Source organism: Schistocerca gregaria, chromosome 4 (genome assembly GCF_023897955.1).
Source record: "Schistocerca gregaria isolate iqSchGreg1 chromosome 4, iqSchGreg1.2, whole genome shotgun sequence".
Taxonomy (NCBI): Eukaryota; Metazoa; Arthropoda; class Insecta; order Orthoptera; family Acrididae; genus Schistocerca; species Schistocerca gregaria.
In genome coordinates this window covers 256192182-256217730 of record NC_064923.1, presented here as the reverse complement: position 1 = coordinate 256217730, position 25549 = coordinate 256192182, and the positions used below count along the sequence as shown (strand labels likewise).

The 25549-nt window shown below is 40.6% G+C and overlaps 1 protein-coding gene across 1 annotated transcript in view; it reads right to left on the bottom strand.

Annotated features, from left to right (window-relative positions):
- Positions 1–25549, bottom strand: part of LOC126267029 (protein FAM50 homolog) — a 126704-nt gene that overhangs the window by 89066 nt on the left and 12089 nt on the right. The window contains exons 2-3 of the mRNA XM_049971811.1: positions 19121–19328; positions 5297–5461 (exon numbers count right to left, since the gene is read on the bottom strand). Coding sequence (XP_049827768.1) covers positions 5297–5461; positions 19121–19300 — 345 coding nt within the window. The 5' untranslated portion in view covers positions 19301–19328. The remainder of the gene's footprint in view (positions 1–5296; positions 5462–19120; positions 19329–25549) is intronic.

Here is a 25549-nt window from a genome sequence, read left to right as displayed (position 1 = left end):
AATGGATGCAATTATTTGCTGATACTATGAGAAAATAATCATAGAATTTTGTGGCCAACGATTTAAATGCATACCGTAATCATTTTTGCCACAGCAGGTTTTTACAATGGCAGCAACTCATAATGCAATTCAAGCAATTTTGAGACAACAATTATTGATGAATGTGCTGGGTTTTGTCATGGTGGAACAACACTTTCTTCTTTGTCAAATGGGGAAGACTTTCCTTCAATTGCTGTTCAAGTGGTGAAGTATCTCACTATAGTATTGACAAGTAATTTTTTTTCCTTCCTCTAAGAAATTTTTGTGTACAAGATCCATGGCATTCCAAAAAAATAGTCAGTACATCTTTTCCAGTCATTGGAACCATCTTCTTTTTCTTCAGAGAAAATCCACTGGCAGATACTCATTGTTTGTTTCTGAGTTTGTTTGTTTATCCTCTGAGCATTGAACACAACCTACAGGATACGTAAAATACATTACAGATACAATTTATACATATACAAAAGACAAATTTAGGCTGGGTTAGGCAAGGGTGACTAGGAGGGTTACTGTTTAGCATCCCACTGACAATGATGTCATTTGAGACTGAACACAAACTTGGATTATAGAAGAATGGAGAAGGAAAGTGGCCATGCACTTTTAAAGGAAACAACCCAGCATTTGCTGTAAGTGGTTTAGGGAAACCACTGAAAACCTAAATAAGGAAGGCGAGAAATAGGTTTGAACTGTCTCCTCTCCCACTGCGAGTCCAGTGTGCTAACTACTGCACTACCCTCCTCCATGGATGAGACAAGGACAGGACACGGAATAAGTCACAGCATTTCCAATGGAAAAAGCCCAGCATTCATTCACCTTGGAAACCATGGTAAACCCAAGTTAGGACGGCCAGATGTGGGTTCTAAACCTACTCCTCCTGAATACAAGTCCAGTGCCTTGGCATTGCTACACCTTGCTTGGTATGTTATTTGAAAGGAAAACTTACAGCTTAGTTTTCTGGGGTATAATAACGAACCTTGGCCGCATTGACAGTAACTATTTATGTAATAAGTCCTTTGGATCTTACTTACACTGGTACAAATACAGCTTCAAAGTTGAAAGCTAAACTTGCTATCTGCTATTAGCACTCTCATTTGTGGGCACCAATGAAGAATTTAATATTTCAGTTTTTGGTCTTTTTTCTTTGGCTTTAATATCTGTCTGATCTCCAACAAACTGGATGGAAGGTTTCAAATTTTATATCAACTTTACAGAGGATTAACACTCCATAGGATAAAAGTCCACCATTGATATCATGGGTGCGATCTGAGGAGCAGATAAAGACATTGGATTCAGATTCTATTGTGTCTCAGGATAGTTATATTAGGCTTTTAGGTCAGCTTCAGATTAGTGTAAGATGACTATATAAATGTCAGTAGAACGTGATAAGAGTGTGTCTGTGGGCAATGAAATTTGCACAGACTAACATTCTTTTAGTCGAGCCAAATGAGACACTTCTAAACTTATTTATTTATTTAGATTTTTTGTGTGGAGTCATCAATATGATAACTTTTGCAAACATCAAGTACAGTTCCAAACATAAAATAGATTTACATCTTAGCCTTACAGGTAGTAATTAAACAGTAAATTGATGCCTGCCAAAAGACATGTCACCAATAGTTAGGTGTAAATTTTTACATAAATGGTTGTTGTTTGTACAAGATCAGCTAGTGCAAGTCATTTATATGTTCACGGGCCTCTGTTCCATGCCAAGATACTTCTTCAATAAAGGTCTTTCTATTCTTGTTGTGGAGCACAAAGAATTTCAATTTATCAAAAGAAGTTTATCTGCATAAAGACTACTCAACTATGATTAAGATTATCAGATTTGTGTATTAGAACCACAAGTAGTATCAGACCTAGACTTTAGCTATAGGCACTCAAGCGATTGCATTTTGAACGAGTATCCTCCAAACACAGATATCCAAGGCTTTTCTGTGTTGATGCTCCTAAAATTGAAGACAGAGGTGGTTGTGCTTCCTGGAAAAGCATCTGTCAATAACAACGAACCCACACTGTCTAAGGAAGCTAAAGGAAGGGAAGAGGACAAGGGTTTTATGTACTATCAACAGTGGGGCATTAGAGATGAAGCAGAAACTCAGATTTGGGGAATGAAATCAGCTGTACCCTTTAAAAGAAACTAACCTGGCACTTCCCTTAAACAATTTAGAGAAATCATAGAAACATAAACATGGATGTCCTGGTAGGGATTTGAACCACTTTCTACCCAAACACATGTCTAGTGTCTTACCACTGCATCATCTCACTTGATTAATGACATATGTGCTTATGGCTACACAGTGAATGCTTATACACAATAAGAAGTATCTGGATGACCAGACTGTTATCTTCTCCCATTCCAGGTAAGTGACAATTTCCATTTTTGCAACATTCTCTTAATGGCACCATCAAGCCAGGTTGAGTCCTTGCCATCCTTCATTACACCATTTTTATGTATTTACCAAGATAACATTCATGTTGTGTTTATTGGATTTGAACTATGTTATCTGTTCATCTTTTAAGTGTGACGTAAGTGATCAGTTGTAGCAAAACATACAGTCTCCCAGCTCTCTTGATGAGATTTTTGTCTTTCATCTCCAGAGTCACTTCAATGGCATCATTGACAATAATCCCTGTCTCTGTGATGAAATTTATAAGATTGGGTGTGTTTGTGGCCATGGACTACAAAATATGTCTTTCAAAATTAGGAGACAGAATTGCTGGATATTTCTTACCTTCAGGAGGCGAAACATTTAAAACTGCTAATAGACATCAATAAAAGTAGGTGACTGTATTCTAGCTTTCAGAACATTTCTCCCTCAAGGAGCAGAGAGAGATATTTTGACAGAGGTAAAAAAAGTATGGAAAGGTCATTCAGACCACAGAATGACAGAGACCCGGCAGTTTTGAGGATGAGAGGAGGCAAAGATGAATGGGGAGCCATCAGAGAGAGTAGGCGGTCAAAAATAGTACAATGTTAAACACAGTGCCAGCTACAGTCAACAGCTGATGTGCACAGAGTGAGAAGTATATGGATTAAACAAGAAGGAAGAGAAATGAAGTGAATGCAGGGGCAGAATATTTCACTACAGACAACATGGTCAGTTTCAATGGGTGCTTCATAAACAGTGTCATCTGGATGATACCTCCCAACACAAGCTTGTCTGAATTGTGTGGGATTTGTCCCATTTTCTGTTCTGTAGTTGCTGAAGCCTCAACCAAACTACACTCCTGGAAATTGATATAAAAACACCGTGAATTCATTGTCCCAGGAAGGGGAAACTTTATTGACACATTCCTGGGGTCAGATATATCACATGATCACACTGACAGAACCACAGGCACATAGACACAGGCAACAGACCATGCACAATGTCGGCACTAGTACAGTGTGTATCCACCTTTCGCAGCAATGCAGGCTGCTATTCTCCCATAGAGACGATCGTAGAGATGCTGGATGTAGTCCTGTGGAACGGCTTGCCATGCCATTTCCACCTGGCGCCTCAGTTGGACCAGCGTTCGTGCTGGACGTGCAGACCGCGTGAGACGACGCTTCATCCAGTCCCAAACATGCTCAATGGGGGACAGATCCGGAGATCTTGCTGGCCAGGGTAGTTGACTTACACCTTCTAGAGCACGTTGGGTGGCACGGGATACATGCGGACGTGCATTGTCCTGTTGGAACAGCAAGTTCCCTTGCCGGTCTAGGAATGGTAGAACGATGGGTTCGATGACGGTTTGGATGTACCGTGCACTATTCAGTGTCCCCTCGACGATCACCAGAGGTGTACGGCCAGTGTAGGAGATCGCTCCCCACACCATGACGCCGGGTGTTGGCCCTGTGTGCCTCGGTCGTACGCAGTCCTGATTGTGGCGCTCACCTGCATGGCGCCAAACACGCATACGACCATCATTGGCACCAAGGCAGAAGCGACTCTCATCGCTGAAGACGACACATCTCCATTCGTCCCTCCATTCACGCCTGTCGCGACACCACTGGAGGCGGGCTGCACGATGTTGGGGCGTGAGCGGAAGACGGCCTAACGGTGTGCGGGACCGTAGCCCAGCTTCATGGAGACGGTTGCGAGTGGTCCTCGCCGATACCCCAGGAGCAACAGTATCCCTAATTTGCTGGGAAGTGGCGGTGCGGTCCCCTACGGCACTGCGTAGGATCCTACGGTCTTGGCGTGCATCCGTGCGTCTCTGCGGTCCGGTCCCAGGTAGACGGGCACGTGCACCTTCCGCCGACCACTGGCGACAACATCGATGTACTGTGGAGACCTCACGCCCCACGTGTTGAGCAATTCGGCGGTACGTCCACCCGGCCTCCCGCATGCCCACTATACGTCCTCGCTCAAAGTCCGTCAACTGCACATACGGTTCACGTCCACGCTGTCGCGGCATGCTACCAGTGTTAAAGACTGCGATGGAGCTCCGTATGCCACGGCAAACTGGCTGACACTGACGGCGGCGGTGCACAAATGCTGCGCAGCTAGCGCCATTCGACGGCCAACACCGCGGTTCCTGGTGTGTCCGCTGTGCCGTGCGTGTGATCATTGCTTGTACAGCCCTCTCGCAGTGTCCGCAGCAAGTATGGTGGGTCTGACACACCGGTGTCAATGTGTTCTTTTTTCCATTTCCAGGAGTGTAGTTTTGCACTTCAATAATTTCTGCTTGTGTCCTCAGTCCCTTCATATCTCTTCCATCAGCTTGTTAGCATATCTTCTTCACTAATTCCACCCGCGTTAGTGTATTTTATAGGTCTATGATTGTATGAACTCTCATTCACACTGGTCACTAACTAATCTCTCTCTCTCTCTCTCTCTCTCTCTCTCTCTCTCTCTCTCTCTCTCTCTCTCTCATCCTTCACCCTCTCCCTCACACTTTCACCATATGGAACACTCTACTAGGCTTAGCTACATCAGGGTGAAATCTCTCCAGTGCCAGATTCCTGTCCCTTTCCACCACTTTCCATCTCCCTTGTTCATCTCATCTGCAACAGCTGCAATAATAAAAACAACACTGCACTGCTGTGACAATGTAGCTGACTGTGAACATGTGTGTCCATGTGCTCTGAAGAAGGATGCACATTTTTAGGCTGGGTTACCATATCCAAGGACATATTCATGTGGCTATCTATCACTCAACAGCTCCTTTATATTGTGAAAGGTTATCTTCACCTGCTCCACTGTCTAATATTTCTAATATCTATAATGTATACATAAGTATTAAAAATAAGAAGACAGTGTAATAAACATACCTGTTGCTTCTGTCTATTTTTTTCTGCTTGTTTAGCTTCCAGTTGTCTTTGTTTCTCTTGTTCTTTTTCTAGTTGTTTCTGTGCCAGTTTTCGTTCTCGCTCTTTGACAATGTTTTCTTGCTTAGCCTTCATCTCATTTAGTGTAACCAAACCAATTGTGGAACTCTGTGAAGTAAAATGAAAAGGCCATACACATTGCTCAGAGAACACAAAAGTAAACACAATACGATAAACACCTACTCAACTTACACAAACATCTACAGTCTCTTAAACACTAAAGCCAACTGTGTATATCTACTTTAATGAATATTCTTTACCAACAAAAAGAAACTTCCACATGGGAAAAATATATTAAAAACAAAGATTCCAAGACTTACCAAACGGGAAAGCGCCGGTAGACAGACACAATAAAATAACACACAAACACACACACAAAATTACGAGCTTTCGCAACCGGCGGTTGCTTCGTCAGGAAAGAGGGAAGGAGAAGGAAAGATGAAAGGATGTGGGTTTTAAGGGAGAGGGTAAGGAGCCATTCCAATCCCGGGAGCGGAAAGACTTACCTTAGGGGGAAAAAAGGATAGGTATATACTCGCGCGCGCGCGCACACACACACACACACACACACACAAACACACACACACACACACACACATACATATCCATCCATACATATACAGACACAAGCAGACATATTTAAAGGCAAAGAGTTTGGGCAGAGATGTCAGTCGAGGCAGAAGTGCAGAGGCAAAGATGATGTTGAATAACAGGTGATGTATGAGTGGCAGCAACTAGAAATTAGCTGAGATTGAGGCCTGGTGGATAATGAGAAGAGAGGATATATTGAAGGGCAAGTTCCCATCTCCGGAGTTCGGATAGGTTGGTGTTGGTGGGAAGTATCCAGATAACCCGGACGGTGTAACACTGTGCCAAGATGTGCTGGTCTTCCACCAAGGCATGTTTAGCCACACGGTGATCCTCATTACCAACAAACACTGTCTGCCTGTGTCCATTCATGCGAATGGACAGTTTATTGCTTGTCATTCCCCCATAGGGGTAAAACTCAATGGGACTCGGGACAAGTAAGGGAATGACCAGCAACAAACTGTCCATTCGCATGATTGGGCACAGGGAGACAGTGTTTGTTGGTAATGAGGATCACCCTGTGGCTAAACATGCCTTGGTGCACGGCCAGCACATCTTGGCACAGTGTTACACCGTCCAGGTTATCTGGATACTTCCCACCAACACCAACCTATCCGAACTCCGGAGATGGGAACTTGCCCTTCAATATATCCTCTCTTCTCGTTATCCACCAGGCCTCAATCTCAGCTAATTTCTAGTTGCTGCCACTCATACATCACCTGTTATTCAACATCATCTTTGCCTCTGCACTTCCGCCTCGACTGACATCTCTGCCCAAACTCTTTGCCTTTAAATATGTCTGCTTGTGTCTGTATATGTATGGATGTGTGTGTGTGTGTGTGTGTGTGTGTGTGTGTGTGTGTGTGTGTGTGTGTGTGTGTGTGTGTGTGTGTGTGGGTGTGGGCGCACGCGCGTGCACGCACGAGTATATACCTCTCCTTTTTCCCCCCTAAGGTAAGTCTTTCCGCTCCCGGGATTGGAATGACTCCTTACCCTCTCCCTTAAAACCCACATCCTTTCATCTTTCCTTTTCCTTCCCTCTTTCCTGACGAAGCAGCCGCCGGTAGCGAAAGCTCAAATTCTGTGTGTGTGTTTGTGTGTTTTATTCATTGTGCCTATCTACCGGCGCTTTCCCGCTTGGTAAGTCTTGGAATCTTTGTTTTTAACATATTTTTCCCATGTGGAAGCTTCTTTTTATTTTGGTTCATGGTGTGGGTTCCTGTAGTCATGTCCTAGTTCATGAACCACGGCCAATGTATGAGTGGCCAAGTAAGTGGTCCTGACAGTCAGGATACCAGTTACTTTGGAATAAGGCTGGGCATCTCGGTCATATTCTGAGTCGTGGTCACCTTTGTGCTCATACGGCAAAGACTACCAAATCCACCGGTTAGTCTCTCAACCGTTAGGGATAAGACTCAATGGGACTCGGGGCAAGTAAGGCTAGCAACCTGCTTCCCCGATACTTTAAATATGATGCTGGCAACAATCAGAGCAAAAGGCCTCGGACCTTTGGAGTTGACGGAGTCCCACCTCTAACTGACAAACCAGGGACTCCTAAGATACGACTTGGCAAACAAATGGTAATGAGATGGGGAGCTATTAATATCAATGGGGGCTACTCTGGGAAGAAGGTAGAGCTGGCAGAGGCTGCAAGTAAGATGGGGCTGGACGTTTTAGCTGTTAGTGACATTCGGGTAAGGGGTGAGAAAGAAGAGGAAGTGGGAGAATACAAGATCTACCTGTCAGGAGTCAAAGCAGGAATAGCACCATGGGGAGTAGGGCTTTACATCAGGAAAGAAATGGAACCCAGCGTAGTTGCAGTAAGGTATGTAAACAAACGACTGATGTGGATAGATTTGACAGTGTCTAGCAGGAAAATTAGGATTGTGTCAGTATATTCGCAATGTGAAGGGACAGATCAAGATAAGATGGATAGTTTTTATGAGGCACTCAGTGATGTAGTTATTACAGTAAAGGACAAGGACAGTGTTCTGCTCATGGGTGATTTTAATGCCAGGATTGGAAATCGAACAGAAGAGAGGATATGGAGGCCAACAGAAACGGGAAACAACTCTTGGATTTCTGTGCCAGTATGGGTTTAGTAATCACAAACTCCTTTTTTAAACATAAGAACATTCACCGGTATACTTGGGAAGGCAGGGGAACCAGATCTGTCATTGACTATATAATAAAAGATCAGGAATTCAGAAAGGCTGTGAGGGTCACACGTGTATTCAGGGGATTCTTTGATGACACTGATCATTATTTAATCTGCAGTGAAATTGGAATTGTGAGGCCGAAAGTGCAGGAGGTCTGGTCCATATGTAGGAGGATAAGAGTGGAGAAACTTCAGGATAAGGAAATCAGGCACAAGTACATAACAGCGATCTCAGAAAGGTACCAGTTAGTTGAATGTAGTCAATTACAGTCATTGGAAAAGGAATGGACAAGGTACAGGGACACAGTACTAGAAGTCGCTAAAGAATGTCTTGGAACAGTAGTGTATAAAAGTAGGATGAAGCAAACAGCTTGGTGGAATGACACAGTCAAGGAAGCCTGTAAAAGGAAAAAGAAGGCGTATCAAAAATGGCTATATACTAGAACTCAGGTAGACAGAGAAAGTTATGTCGAAGAAAGAAACAAAGCAAAATAGATAATTGCAGCATCCAAGAAGAAATCTTGGAAAGACTTTGGAAACAGGTTGGAGACTATGGGTCAAGCTGCTGGAAAACCATTCTGGAGTGTAATTAGCAGTCTTCAAAAGGGAGGTAAGAAGGAAATGACAAGTATTTTGGACAGGTCAGGAAAACTGCTGGTGAATCCTGTGGATGCCTTGGGCAGATGGAGGGAGTATTTTGAAGAGTTGCTCAGTGCAGGTGAAAATACGATCAGTTATGTTTCAGATTTCGAGGTAGAATGGGATAGGAATGATGATGGAAATATGATCACATTTGAGGAAGTGGAGAAAATGGTCAATAGATTGCAGTGCAATAAAGCAGCTGGGGTGGATGAAATTAAGTCGGAACTCATCAAATACAGTGGAATGTCAGGTCTTAAATGGCTACACAGGATAATTGAAATGGCCTGGGAGTCGGGACAGGTTCCATCAGACTGGACAAAAGCAGTAATCACACCAATCTTTAAACATGGAAACAGAAAAGATTGCAACAACTACAGAGGTATCTCTTTAATCAGCGTTGTGGGTAAAATCTTCTCAGGTATTGTTGAAAGGAAAGTGCGAGTATTAGTTGAGCGCCAACTGGATGAAAATCAGTGTGGGTTTAGGCCTCTTAGACGTTGTCAAGACCAGATCTTTAGCTTACGGCAAATAATGGAGAAGTGTTATGAGTGCAACAGGGAATTGTATCTATGCTTTATAGATCTAGAAAAGGCATATGACCGGGTTCCTAGGAGAAAGTTATTGTCTGTTATAAGAGATTATGGAATAGGAGGCAAACTTTTGCAAGCAATTAAAGAACTTTACATGGATAGTCAAGCAGCAGTTAGAGTTGACGGTAAATTGAGTTCATGGTTCAGAGTAGTTTCAGGGGTAAGACAAGGCTGCAACCTGTCTTCACTGTTGTTCATATTATTTATGGATCATATGTTGAAAACAATAGACTGGCTGGGTGAGATCAAGATATGTGAACACAAAATAAGCAGTCTTGCATATGCGGACGACTTAATTGTGATGGCAGATTCGATGGAAAGTTTGCAAAGTAATATTTCAGTGCTAGATCAGAAATGTAAGGACTATGGTATGAAGATTAGCATCTCCAAAACGAAAGTAATGTCAGTGGGAAAGAAATATAAACGGATTGAGTGCCAAATAGGAGGAACAAAGTTAGAACAGGTGGACGGTTTCAAGTACTTAGGATGCATATTCTCACAGGATGGCAACATAGTGAAAAAACTGGAAGCGAGGTGTAGCAAAGCTAATGCAGTGAGTGCTCAGCTACGATCTACTCTCTTCTGCAAGAAGGAAGTCAGCACCAAGACTATGTTATCTGTGCACCGTTCAATCTTTCGACCAACTTTGTTGTATGGGAGCGAAAGCTGGGTGGATTCAGGTTACCTTATCAACAAGGTTGAGGTTACGGATATGAAAGTAGCTAGGATGATTGCAGGTACTAGTAGATGGGAACAATGGCAGGAGGGTGTCCACAATGAGGAAATCAAAGAAAACCTGGGAATGAACTCTATAGATGTAGCAGTCAGGATGAACAGTCTTAGATGGTGGGGTCATGTTACACGCATGGAAGAAGCAAGGTTACCCAAGCTATTAAAATTATTTTCTGTGATGCATGACTGACTGTACATCAGCAATACTGCAACCTGTCACTGCAATATGTGACTCAAAAAGTAATTTTATTTACTGGCAAGTCTGGATGAACAGGCATCAATGACGATTGACAGTCATCCAAAATTAATTCGAAATAAATTTTTTGAGTGCTAAAATCTAGGCATCACCTATGTTAGATGTAGATGGGACAAATCCCACTTACACAATTTGTGCATACATAAGATAATTTGTGCCAGACTGGGACATGCTGAGGCACGCACAAGATGATAATATCATGGGTTTCGATTACTCACAGTCTCATTCTCACTGGTGCACAAGTGTACAGAGTAAAGCTGCAAGCATTAAGTGATGAATGCAGGGGACTATGATATGGGGATGTAGACAGTCTGGCATATGGAAGTTGGGTCAGTCCACGAGGCACGCATAGCAAGCCAAACTGGTTAAGGCGAATGCTCATGATATGCGGGAAATCCAGGTTCGACTGCCAGTCCAGCACAAATTTTCAAATGTTACCAGTATCTAATATCAAACTATTATTTCCCTTAGGCCATCAAGGCTTTATAGCAGATACAAATCCCTTAATTGAATCTAGAAGCTAAAACAATTGGTTAACTTTTTTTTTTTGGTGGGAGGGGGGATTGGTGGTGGGGGGGGGGTATTAACATACGGAATATTTTAGTGTAAAACCACAGTAATAAGGTTTCTTTTTCATATGCGTTTGTGATACTTTAGAACATACCATTGTTTCTAAAAGGAACTTTATATTAAAAAATAGATATTGTCTGCAGAACAATAGGAACATCAATACATATGTAGCTGAAGGTGCTGAAATTCTTTGCATTCTCTGTAGCAACATAATTTATATTTTTTACTTTCTGTTAGCATTTAGGTCTCTGGTAAAACTATGACAGCCATCAGTAAGTTATATGAAACATTGGTGTGGACAGTAACCTTGTACAGGAGATGAGCTGAATAAAAACAAGAATTCCAAATTTCTTAATGTTGTAATTTTTCACTGACATCAAGAAGGGGCATCAGCTGAGTTCCATAATGAAGAGTCAGGAGTCCGCCATGTATTGTCTGAGAATCATGCTGTTTTCCTTAGAAACTTCAATCTGCATTTTGTATGGTAAACTTTAAACTTTAAAGATCATAAAGAACAAGGAATACAGTCTTAATGAACTAAATGCTGCATCCTAACATGGGCTTTCTTCAGACTTATGACAAAGAATGGAATTAAATTTTAAATTGATCTTTCTAACTTTCAAATGATTGATAACAAGCTAGCCTCACGCCTAGTAATTTGGATAAAACAGAGGTGGAGTTGGTATCTTTCCCGCAGCAATCACACAGAATTTTAATCAACACCCATTCTAGGGCATTGTCCAAAAGTCCACTAGGAGCAAAGCCTCTCATAGACCCAGAACATTTTCTATGCCTTCACCCAACAATCCACATTTTTAACAGTAATTAACTGGAGGCCTTCGGTGACAATTTTGTCTAATATATGAATGTAAACTTCACTCTATTAGCAAACTGACAATGACTTGATGCCTCACAATGTGCCACGCTCTGCAATTCTCCCATCCCCCGTCACACTCTTCCCACCACTAACAGACTGATGATTCCTCAGTGCTGCAGGATGGTTGGTTGGCTGGCTGGTCGGGGGAGGGTGTGGCAGAAAAGACAATAACCTAATCTAAATTAAAAGCAATTAAAAGAGAGTCGAAGAGGGCTGAAAGGATAGCATATAGTGGGAGACGCCCTATCCCCAACCACTCTGCCCCTGCTCCAGAGACAGATTAAAATATCATAAATGTGAATAAAAGCCACTTTCTTGGGGAAACTGAGAACCAGTTCAACCATCCATGAATTATCCACCAATATTAGATGCAATGAATGAACAAGTCCATACTTAGCACAGAGGGTCAAATGGAGAGGGCATTTCACCAGGATTTAAGCTTCTGTCAGTAAGACTCCACAACCACAATGTAAAGTGGCTAATTACACAAAAGAAAACTATGGGTTAACCTTGTATGACTGATGCGGAGATGGCATAGGACTGTGGATTCCTTCTGGGGAAAGCCAAAGAAGGAGCACCATGCTGCAGTAGTCTCCTTGATTGTGCGGAGTTTATAGCATGGGGCAATAGCCCACCAGATATTCCATCCACTCAGCACAGTTCTCGAGTACACCTGCAGATATGCATCAGAAGTTGGCAACAAAAGTAGGGAGCAAGTGCTCCTCCAACCAAACACACAGCCAGTTCATTTGCCTGGGCAAGAATATTGTCGGTCAATAGTCTGAAGAGTATCCTAGAACACTTGAAGAACAGGACAAAACAGATGCTGAAAGGTTATGGGGGCAACCGAGACTTTAGGACTCTGGAAGTGATTGGTCCTAATCTTTGGTCTGGGCACCATCCAAGGGAGGGGGGGTGGGGGGGGGGTGGGGGTTATGTGAGAAAACACAGGGAGCACAGACCAGGGAGGAGAGATGGAAATCTTGGCAGAGGGAAGTAAGGCACATTCCAACTGGTAATCCCACCATTATATGCAAAGAGAACAGTGTACATAGGATGATCACGGAATTGTCAAATAGTGATTGCATAGGAGACCAAGAGATGGCACTGTTGTATCTGATGGGGGAAGATAGCTTTGGCAAGGACATGTCCGTGAGGCTAGTCCAAAAGGCCAAGTGCACATCACAGTGGTGGACTGGATCTAACAGTTTTAAAGCTGCAGGAACCATCAGGCTATAAACCTGGCAACCATAGACCAGTCGGGATGAAACCAAGGCCCAGTAAATATGAATAAGAGTAGCATGATCTGTACCCCATTGGTAAGTGGACAAGGAAGCTTCCAGATGCAGCTTATCTTCAGGTGATGAATACAGGGCAGACAGGTCAGCATTTTATCAAAAAGGAGGCCCTAGAAAGATGACTGTGCAACGACTTCCAGACGCTGGGTACGTAAGTAGAGTTCCAAGTCAGGATGGACTGTGGTACAATGGCAGAAGTGCATGACCCATGTTTTTGCAGGAGAGCACTGAAAACCATAGGACAGAGCCCATGCAGAGGCCTGCTGTATGGCTTATTGGAGCTGTACCAAAGGCAAAAATCTTCGACATACACCACAGGTGTGATCTGTGGCCCAAAAGAAGTCACTAGCTTATTAATGATGATGAGGAAAAGAGTGATACTCAACACACAGCACTTTGGAACACCTTTCTCACGGATCCATGGGGAACTGAGTGAAGTACCAACTCTAACTAGGAACAACCAGTGGGATAAAAACTGATGAACAAAAATTGATAGGATGCCTCAGAAGTCCCAGTTATGGAGGGTGAAGAGAATATAACATCACCAAGCATTGTCATACACCTTATGCAGATCAGAAAGGACTGTGATAAGGTGTGTGGGATTGCTGTTTTCAACCTAAGCAGATGGCTGATTGTGGATTGACCCCCCCCCCCCCCCCCCCCCCCCCCCGAAACAACTCTGACAGTGGGATAAAAAGCCCCGAGACATGAGAAACCAGCATAATCTGCAGGTAACCAACCTTTCAAGCATGGCTTAAGGATTGGGGCAGTTACGCAATCTCATCATTATGAGGGGGAGATGAGGAGGAGGCACCTTGGAGCTAGTCGAAGACCCTGAAGAGATGTTGCCATTCGGCAAAATTCATGTGAATCATCTGACAGTGAATTGAATCAGGGCTTGTGGCTGTGTTGTGGGATGAGGCTAGGGCCTGAAGTAGATATCAGTCAGTGAAAGGTTCATTATAGGTTTCAGCTTGGTGGGGACTGAAACATGAAGTGATGTCTTTAACTTCTTGCTTCTGCAGTAGATAGGTAGCCAGATAGGAAAAGGACACTGATGCTGTAGAAAATTGGATTGCAAGGTGTTCTGCAAGAAACAATGAATTGGAATGAAGACCACTATAAGACAAAGGAGCTCAGCCTGCAATTGAGATGAAGAAGCATGTGTCTCCAGACAAGAGACATAGTGCTCCCAGAATTTCTTCTTACTGTGTTTGATTAAATAGCGGGCCCTAGCATTAAGTCACTTAAAAGTGATAAGGTTGGTCTGCAAAGGATGTTATTTGAATCAGTCCAGGGCTTGTCAGTGACCCTGAACAGCTACTGCTATGACTTTGGTCCACCACAGCACTGGTTAACAGTGGAAGGGGGAAGGAGAGGGGGGGGGGGGGGGAGGAGCTGTACAAATGTGAACAGCAGTATGTGAAGTGTGGATGATTACATCTGAGACATTTTACACAATCTCATCAATACAATCAGACAGAGAGACAGTAAATGTAATAATTAGAGCCATACAAAAGCCAGTTGGCTCTGTGAAGTGTCTAATGTGGTGCTTAGTGTGTCTGGTGGTGGCAAGGTAATGACAGGATCATTAGAAACTCGTCACTGTCACAAAGGTCATCATGAAGTCACCAACGTCGCTAAGCCATAAGACTGGGGGAAGAGATTGTTAGATCAGCAGCTGAAAAGGTGCCATGTATGGCACTGAAATGGGTAGGAGAACAATCATAAAGGAGATACAGATTGTGGTCTATGAGAAGCTGGTAAATTAGGAAGCCCCTACTAGACGAAGTGGTACTCCCCCATGAGAGGTGGTGAGAGTTGAAGTTCCCAAGAAAGAGGAAAGGAGGAGACTTTTGTTGGATTAATGTCATCAGTTACATGAGTAAGTGGCCTGCCTGGAGTTAGGTAAATGATGCAAATCGTAATCACTGAGGTTGTTTGCACCTAAACTGCTATTGTCCCCCAATGACATACAGAGGAGAGTCCATTCACTGACGACATCTGTACGGACTGAACAACAGGCCTCTCCAGATGACCTCTCGGAACCACTGGGGTTCCGACAGAGTGCAAGAAAACCACAGAGCAATGGGCAATGGTCAACAGTGAAGTGTGTTTCTTGGAGTGCAATGCGAACCACATAAGAGGAAATTAGGTGTTGTACTTCCAAAAGGTAACAGCAGTATGCATTACAATTCCGCTGAATGATCACATGGCTGGTGGCCACGTTAAGTGTGAAAGGATCAGGATCACTGCCTGTCACCAGTGGCAAAGGAACCACATCCACAAACATCAGCTCACAATCTGACTGCATGGCGGGATCTGGCACCACTGTGGGCACCAGGAAAGCCTTGACCCATTTGTTCTTCTTCTTCTTCTTCTTCTTCCCCTGCATCCTTAGGTGGGCAAGGTTCATTCATTCAGGGGGCTATCTACATTGAGCGTAGGGACAGATGAAGAGCAAACAGCCCTGGGAATTACAGACTGTGATTCCCTCAGCCATTGTTTGCGTCGGGCCTCTAGGCCAGGGGTTGCTGAGGAGAGGGATCATGAGAAGGAATCCTCTCATGGGTAAAACACCAATGAAGAGTGTTTCCTTGGCAAGGTGCAGGAAGTGGTTCCTGAAGAAGGTACCATGGTTTCCATGGGAGAAGACATTGGTGGGAGATCTGGTTTGGTGAAGGTAGAGATAGTGAGTCAATGGTAATTATGTTAGTGTAACTGATAGTCATTTCCACAGGTTGTAGACATTCATATTTCTTCCATGCCTCAGCAGATGTTTGTGTTTCTGGAACTTCTGTTCTTTCTTGAAAACTGAGCAAACTAGCGAATGTGGAGAGTGATGTTCCAAACTGCTGGAATACAAAGGTGGATGTTCACAAAGACTACCTATTTGGAGTTATCGTCCACAATCTCCACATTTTGGGTCTCCTACGTGCCGGGATGAATTATGGCCAAAGTATAAACATCTGAAGAAACTCATAGGTGGTGGGACACATGGTTTCACATCACACCTTTACATCATGGCCTTAACCATCTCTGGGAGGATAGTCCCTTTAATGGTTAAGATAAAGGCACCTGTATATGTACAATTATCCTTGGGTCCTTTTTGTACATGTCTAATAAAATGTATGCCTTGTCGTTGGTCATTAATCCAGAGTTCTTGGTCTGTTTCAAGTGTACAACATCTGTGGAAGATGACTCCTTAGACCATGTTCACAGATTTGTATGAGGTAATAGTCACAGTTATGACACCTAGACTATCGCGTGCCTGAAGAGATATGGATTGGGCAGCAGAGGAAGTTTTCATTAATAACAAACCATTTTACATTTTCCCCAGAGATTCAACTTCTCCAAATCTGTATGCAATTCTTTAAAAAAATTAGTTCCCCGTAAGTCCCAGTACAGACCAAGAATTGGATGAAGTATTTTAGTATTTTGCATCCAGACATCTGGCTTGTCCCTCTTTCCATGGTATAGGAAGGGAAGGAAACATTGTGGGGTCATATGTCTCTGCAATGTAATAACCTTATCCATTTTATGTTGGGGCCTTGTGGCTGCCAGCGTAAGGAAGTTTAATTCGCATCATGGTACCACCCATGCCAAATGGGGGTTCTCTCCCCAGACACCACCCAGCCACTGCAATGGTTACCTGGCCAGTAAACCACTGTCCAGAGCACAGCTTAAATTGCAGCAGCTGAATATTTCTGACAAGCACAGTTATAAATTTCACTGATATGCACCGAACATTTTGTTGCTTATGTTGTTGAATATATGTTCTGTCCGCAACTTTGACTTATCCACAAAAAGCCAATTATGTGTAAAATTGCTCAAGAACTCGCTCCGCCCTTCTTTGGAGGATAATTATAATTTCTGCTGTCATTATTGCATAATTTTTAATCTATTAAAGAAAATAAATATGAAAAATGATCTTTAAACTTGGTCTTTTTTAGCATGTGTTACCCTGTCAGACATATCAAACATAAACATGCCAGTAAAATTTGAAATAATGGCACAAATTGCCCATGTTCTGGGTTTAGAATTTTTCTAAATGGTTGGTCCTAAGCGTTAAGTTTTGAATGAGAGTGTAATGTTCCATGATTTAAAAAATTATTTGTGCATTCTCACATGTATCAACCATAAAAGGAAATTTACTTTGAAAGTAACACTACTAAAATCACCATTTACAGTATTTTCCTGGACTTGTAAGAAATGTAAACAGTTGTGACATCAAGCTCATCAAAACATGGGCCTTGCATTGAAAGTATTTTGTTGTTATGAAATATTGCGTAGTCTTTGACACACTTTGCTGTCGGCAGATGCTTGTGTAACTGTGTTTTGTTGTTGTAAATGGCACATTTTCTTTGCGACTAAAGTTATATTTTGATGTTATTCTCTCATTTATGTTTTACTGCTGCAGTATTTTTCTGAAGCAGTGGGCTAAAGTAAAACTATTTGTTGGAGTATCAGTTCATATCAGTCAATATTAAAAAATTTAACCGAAATTAAACAATGAAAAATTCCTATGTCTTTCCCAGATATTCCTAAAATGAAAAAAATTTCTGGGTTTTTCCCAGATGTCCCAGGGTGTATTTGGATGAGCATTGTCCTTTTGAAAAATGACAACACAACACTGTTATACGAGAGGTAACACATGAGGACACTGGATGTCAGTCATGTACCAATGTAGTGTCAGAGCTTCCTCAATCACTACCAGCCATCACCTGAAGTCATGCCTGATGGCTCCCCCACCTTGACAATATGAGTAATGCTGTTGTATTTTTCCAAAACATTGGAAGACTATGACCCCTTCCCAGGTTGCAGCTACACCTGTTGACAATTATCATCAATGGCAGTGCAGAACCATGATTTGTCACTGAACACCATGCAAACACAATTCATCAGCAGTCCATATTCGCTTGTCACAGCACCACCTGAACCTATTCTTTTGTGTTGTGGTGTTAATGGAGTCTACACTTGGGAGTGAAATTCTTTATTCAGCTGCTACTAGTAACTGTCCAATGATGTGAGATGACACAGAAAGTTGCAGGGGGTCCATTATTTGTTCTTGGATAGTAGGTGAAGATGTGAAAGGGTTTTGAAGTGCTTGATGTACACTCCAGCAATTCTCCCTTGCATGGTCACATTGGTAGCCTGGAATCTTAATGATGGGTAAGCATTCCCACACTTTTACATGCAGTCCAACACTGGGCCACTGTCACATCTAAATGGCCCTCAGATCTGGATATTGCACAATTTGACCAACTGGCCAAATGAAGACGCACAAAGAGTCAAATTCAAACTCATTCAGATGCTGATAGCACTGTCTCGCATGAGTATGTGGAATCTCCATTTACTTCACAGTCATCACTCTACTTCACAGTCATCACTCAACACACGGCACTGTTCATGCCCCTTATATACCCTATGAGGCCTTGCAACAACATTAAACCTGAATGACACTAGTGCACTCTGCTGGTTGTTCTACTCATCATGGTGAATTGCAGCTCTAATCATTTACATAATCACCAAAGGAGTAAAAATATATGGAGTTACATTGACATCCAACCATGTCTTCTGGGTGTTTCACTTTAGTTGTCAGGCAGTATAATTCCAGCAACACTGACATATTTAATTCAACCACATTACATTACCATTGCTTTACTTTTGTTGATATTAATCTTACAATTTCTTTTCTGTCCAACTGACCTTCCAAGTCCTTTGCCATCTCTGGCAGACTTATATCATCACAGCAAATCTCAAAGTTTTATTTTTTCTGCCTGAACTTTAGTTACCTCCACGAATTTCTTCTAGGTTTGACTATCATTTGTTGAATAAACAGACTGAATATGAGCTATAACCTTGTCTCATTCCTCTCTCAACAAATTCACCGCTATCAAACTGTATATTAAATGGCAATTACATAAAAATGGCTGCATTTATAAGCATACAATTCAGATACAGACAGCAGGAACAAAATATAATTGAGTTTTTTCCTTATATTTATTTATTATGTTGTGCTAATAGAAAAAATATAATAATACTGTTGTACTCACCTTAAGCTGCTGCTCAACAGCATCATAATGAGCAGCAAATTTATTTTCAATATTGGATATTTTCAAATCTTCCTCAATCTTCTTTTTCCGAAATTCAATTTCTTGTTGAGCTTTTTCTCTTTTCTTCATAAGCTGCATTGCTCTGCCAGCTTCACTCGCTGCTCCTTTGTAGTGAGCCATGATGTTTACACAACAATATCTCAGGGCACTGAAAGGGTTTCAAAAGATTTATAAATTGTTACAATAGTTATTCTTCCAAATACAGGTTAAGTTTTGCAATAATGAGAGCTGCACAAACTTTTTTATAGACAACACTTGCAACTACAACTGCACAGCTTATAAAAGCAATTGATCTTCTGTACTGCAGCTGACATCAAGAAATCTTTGTAATCATTAATGTATTTTGAAAATGTTACTATATTCTGCTGTAACAGAAAAAATGACAAATATCAATTTTAATAAGATATTTATAGACCAGATGATTACTACAGATGATCAAATAGAAACATGCATACATTATTTTCTCTGTAGCATATGTAGGATATTTGAAAATAGGCGTGTTCTCCAATCATGCTCAAAATATGCTTCATAAAAATTAATAATGATTTAACAGAAGATGCTTGGAAGAACATTTAATCTCATGTCAAAGAAGCCAGTAGCACACTATTTGACAGCTTTCAGAAGGATGTTTTAAAAATGTATTATGAAATACATGTTTATCTAGTATCCATTATCTGACAGTATCTAACCAACACGTGAGATGTGTAATACAATTGATTCTGAAGACACCTAGAGCCTGTCACTTCCATATATGGCAATATTAGGGTACACCGTTACATGCATTTTCTTGATGTGAATGGAGTTAGCTAAAAAATTTCCCGTTTAGGAATGAAGGAAGGGCTTACTTGTAAGTACTTCCACAGAAACGAAGTTTAGTAATGATGAAATAACTTGCTAAATGCACTCATCTGACAAGGAATTAAGAGGTACCAGAGTTTTAGTAGAACTCATTACCACAACATATTAAAATGTAAAGTTAACTGGAACATTTGGTACTGGGCATCAACTTTGGTTCATGATCTAGTGATAGTGTGGCATGTATGACACAAGTGTAATTGAAAGTCACTTTTAAGGTCATTTAGGAAAAGGTATTGTTTGATGAGATGTTGTCTTGTGTTGAATTTTTCTGTCCAGAAAGATGCTGTGTGTGTTATTCTTTCCAACTGCACCTAGAGGTGGCTTTTGTGAACCTGTCATGGACCTTACAGTGAATTATAATAGCTTCATGTTGAATGAGGAAATGCCATGTACTACCTTGTTTCTGCTAAAGTATGTTGTATTGTCTGATTATGAGAAGTGTCAATGGCAATGGGTTCATGTGGTGATATTGAGATGACAGTTTATGGAGGTCAATTTGTAAGAGTGAAGGGCGTGTGGCTTGAAAAATCATGGCTTGCCATCTGCGATATTATTCTGTTGACCTACTTCTTCTGTCCTTGTGTTGGATTCAGTGCAAATGAGATGGGGTTTATAGACTGGTTATTGCATTTGTTTTCTTTAAATCTAGGGCCCTGAGCTTGTAACTTATAAGAAATCTATTTTCAGTAGGATTGTGGAATATATACTGTGTGTGTACATTACGTATTACCCCGAAGAAAACGATTTATTGATACATAGTCACCAGGGATTCAGAAAATACCATTCTTGTGAAACACAACTAGCTCTTTAGTCGTGTGAAAAATGAATGCTATCGACTGGAGATCTCAAATTGATTCCATATATCTACATTTCTAGAAAGCTTTTGACACAATTCCTAACAACTGGCTTCTAATTGAATTGCTTGCCTATGGAGTATCATCTCTGCTGTGTGACTGAATTCATGATTTCCTGTCAGGAAGTCACAGTTCGTATAACTGATGGAAAGTCATCAACTAAGACAGAAAGTTATATTCAGCCTTCCCCAAGCAAGTGTTATGGACTTCTGTTGCTCCTAATCTATATAAATGAATTAGGAGACTTTGTGAGCAGTCCTTATAGATTGTTTGCAGATGATGCTGGCATTTACTGTCTAGTAAAGCTATCAGAAAATCAAAACCAGTTGCACAATGATTTAGACATGTTATCTGTATGGTGTGAAAAGCAGCAATCGGCTCTAAACAATAAAAGTTGTCAAGTTATCCACATGGGTACTAAAAGGAATCTGTTCAATTTTGATTACAAGATAAATCACACAAATCTAAAGGCTGTCAATTCAGCTAAATAACTAGGGATTACAATTATAAACAACTTAAACTGGAACAATCACATAGAAAATGTTACAGGGAAGGCGAACCAAAGATTGTGTTTTATTGGAAGAACACATGGAAGGTGCAACATATCTACTAAAGAGACTGCTTACACTACACTTGACCACCCTCTTCTGGAATATTTCTGCACAATGTGGAATTCCTACAAGATAGGATTGACATGGACGTGGAAAAATTCAAAGAAAACCATGTCATTTTGTATTATCAAAAATGTCACAGTTATGATAAGCAAGTACAGATGGCATTCACAAAATTTCTATCATCAACTTTCTCCTTTGAATGCAAAAATATTTTGCTGATGCTCACCCCACAGAGCAAAATGATATTGTAACAAAATAAGGGATATCATAGCCTGGTGTTTATTTTTACAATGTGCTCTTCGAGAGCGGAACAGTACAGAAATAGTACGAAAGTGGTTCGATGAACACACTTCCAGGAAATAAAGTATGAATTGCAGATCAGTCATCTAGATGTAGATTGGCAGGGGTGGGTTATGCCTTCTAGAGGGAGTAGGGGGTAATTATTGGTGGTTCGTTGGAAAATATTAGGTAAGACACATTCTTAATTTTGTTGTATTAAGTTTTGATGTTCTTTGGATTGCATATTACGCTTTATTTTCTATTTTCATTCTATAAAGTCTTCATTTTTTGTATTATTGTGTTTTCAAATATTTTTATTCAGTTTATAGGCTTTTGTGATGAATGCATTACGTGTTTCCATGTGTGTCATGGAGTTCAGATTAGCTATGTAGGTTAAGTGACAATAATAATACCAGCATTATCACCAATGTCATCGTCCTGTGTACTTCATTTCAGCAGTATGGGTTAGCTGAAGATAATTATACCAAACTTATGTCAGGACTGACTAATTATTTTGTGTTGATTGATACTATATTGCTTATGGGCACATATTTACTCCAGCTGCTATTTTACATTTTGGGGAGGAATGTCAAAAACTGGAAAATGAGAAATGCAAATTTAGACAGTCCTTGCCACATTATCAACTTTCTATTACGTTAAGTCTATGTGGCACCATGTTTCATGTCAGGATGCGGATATCAGTACTAGCCAGAGACAATAATGTTGTTTATGAGTATTGTGGAGCTTGGTTCAGTTACAAGAATTATTTTAACATAATGATTCTAATTAACTGTGGAGTTTTGGAGGTTCTATTTAATATGAGGTTTAATAATTTGTTGTTGTTTCAGATATTTTTCATATATGGTTGGTAGGTTTTGGCATTTTATCCCCATCCAAAATCCTCAATTTCATTTGGCTATTCTGTTAGTTAGATATTGATCTCTAAATTATTTCTAATATTTGCATTATTAAAGATATCTAATTTGTGGGAAACTTTTGTAATTTTGTAGCTATCTAATTGGTATAACATTTATTTAGCTTTTTCTGCTTTGATATACAAGTATATTTTGCTTAAATCATTATAAGAAGGGAGTATCTAATATCACTGTGAAACATGATCTAGGTCAAGTAACACACACCACCACTACCATTACCAACATCAGCAACAATAGCAAACCCACCACTAGCACCAATAGTGGAACAACACTTATTATATGTATGCTATTAATAAAAAGTTATACCATATAATATGTATAAATAAAAGTTTATGAGCAGAAATATCATTCATTTAATGACATTAATTCAAAGAAAAGAGCTGTAGAACAAAAATAGTTACAACTGAAACTGCCAAGAATGAGATAAATACCTATGGCATAAATGATGAAACACTGAAATCCCTGGCAAATCACATTTAATGATTGCTTCCTCACAGGAGTAATACACACTATACCTACCATTGAACACACTTTATATACACATATCTGTATGTATGACGTATGTTTTCTTTGTTTTAAGCTGACAGATGTGGCTTCATTGTAAAATGATTATCAGACAAATACATTACTGAAGATATGAATTGTGCAAATTTTACACTGTTTAAATTACTAATATTGACACATTCGATTCACCTCAATGGACACTACATACAGAGCATTAAATATTACCTGACTGACTTTAATATGCTGCAGTAACACCCTTCTATAACAGTGGAGATAAACAAACCACCTCAACCATTTCACTCCTCATCAGAAAATAGTTGTAACGTTTATAGATGTGAGAGTATGCTGGAGAATGACTGTACACTGACAACTATTTGTTAATGGCAGGGATATAGCTCACCAGATGAAGGACAAAGAATAACGCTTCTAAAAACCATGAAAATAAGCAGTGGGAAACACAATTTTTGAAAGAAAATTCCATCAAGAAACTGTATGAATAGAAACTGAATAATCTGTGTGATAAAATATTAAAATTGCAATAAGCTGGCAGCTGATGGAACTCTAGGACTTCGATGTCAACAAAAGAACAAAAAGTGAATGAACTACTGGAATGATGATATAGATGGACTGACAAAGACGATTAAGGAGGCATATTAAAAATGGTTGCAGTCGGTTGGTTTATTTGTGGGGAGGGGACCAAACAGTGAGGTGGTCGGTCCTTTAGTATTAGGGAAGGTTGGGGAAGGAAGTCAGCCATGCCCTTTCAAAGGGACCTTCTTGAGATTTGCCTGGAGTGATTTAGGGAAATCACAGAAAACCTAAATCAGGATGAACGGATGCGAGTTTGAACTGTCGTCCTCCTGAATCCAAGTCCAGCATGCTAACCACTGCGTCACTTTGCTCGGTAAATGGTTGTGGAAAAGCACAGCCAAAAATAGAGAGGGGTAGAAAACACTATCTAAAGAATCATATGAACTGTGTTGTAAAATTAACCAATAACGCTGTAATAAATTCATCTTAGAAGTGGAAAATGGTGTCTGTGATATACAGGAATTTGAGTATAAAATGATAACGAACTTGGATAAAACATAAAAGATGCTACAAGAAAAGTAATATGTAAGACACAATGGCTGGACTACAACAAGAAACTCTGGACAACAGGAGACAATATAAACAAAAATCTGCATGGAAATATACTTGAAGAAGAGGAACCGACAACAACATCTACATCCAAACTCTGCAAACCACCACAAAGTGCATGGCAGAGGGTATGTCCTACAGTATCAGTTATTACATTTCTTCCCATTCCATTCACGCATGGAGTGTGGGAAGAACGACTAACTGAATTCCTCTGTGCATGCTGTAATTATTCTAATCTTGTCCTCATGATACCTATATGAGTGATACATAGGGGGTTGTAGTATATTCCTAGAGTCATTCATTTAATGCCAGTTCTTGGAACTTTGTTAGTAGACTTTCTTGGGATAGAGTGTAAGCATCACTGTAACGTTCTCTCATGGGTCAAACAATTGCATGACCAAAAGTGCTGTCCTCCTCTGTACATTTTCAATATCCCCTGTTAGTCCTATTTGGTATGGGTCCCACACACTTGAGCAATATTCTAGAACCTGTCACACAAGTGATTTGTACACATTCTCATTGCACTTCCCCAGCCTTCTACCAATAAATCGAAGTCTATCACCTGCTTTACCCACAACTCAACCTCTGTGATAGTTCCATTTCATATCCCTACAAAGCGTTACGCCCATGTATTTGTATGAGATGACCTATTCCAACTGTGATTCACTGATATTATGGTCATAGTATACTACTTTTTTTCATTTTTTTAAGTGAACTTCTGAACATTTAGAGCAAGTTGCCAATCTATGTACCACTTAGAAATCTTATCAAGATCTGAATAAATATTTATGCAGCTTCTTTCAGACAGTACTTCATTATAGATAAATGTATCATCTGCAAAACTCTGAGGTTACTATTTATATTGTTTGCCAAGTCATTAATATAAAACATATGAACAGGAAGGGTCCCAACACATTTCCCTGGGGTAAACCAAAAGTTATTTCCACACATTATGATGACTCCCCATCCGAGATAACATGCTGTGTGCTCCCTACCAAAGAGTCCTCAATCCAGTCATAAATTTCACTTGATACCCCATATGATCGAACTTTTGACAATAAGTGTAGGTGTGGTACTGAATTAAATAATAATAATAATAATAATAATAATAATAATAATAATAATAATAATAATAATAAAGACTCTGTCTGAACAGGAGACGAAGACTCAATGGTACTGACCGGC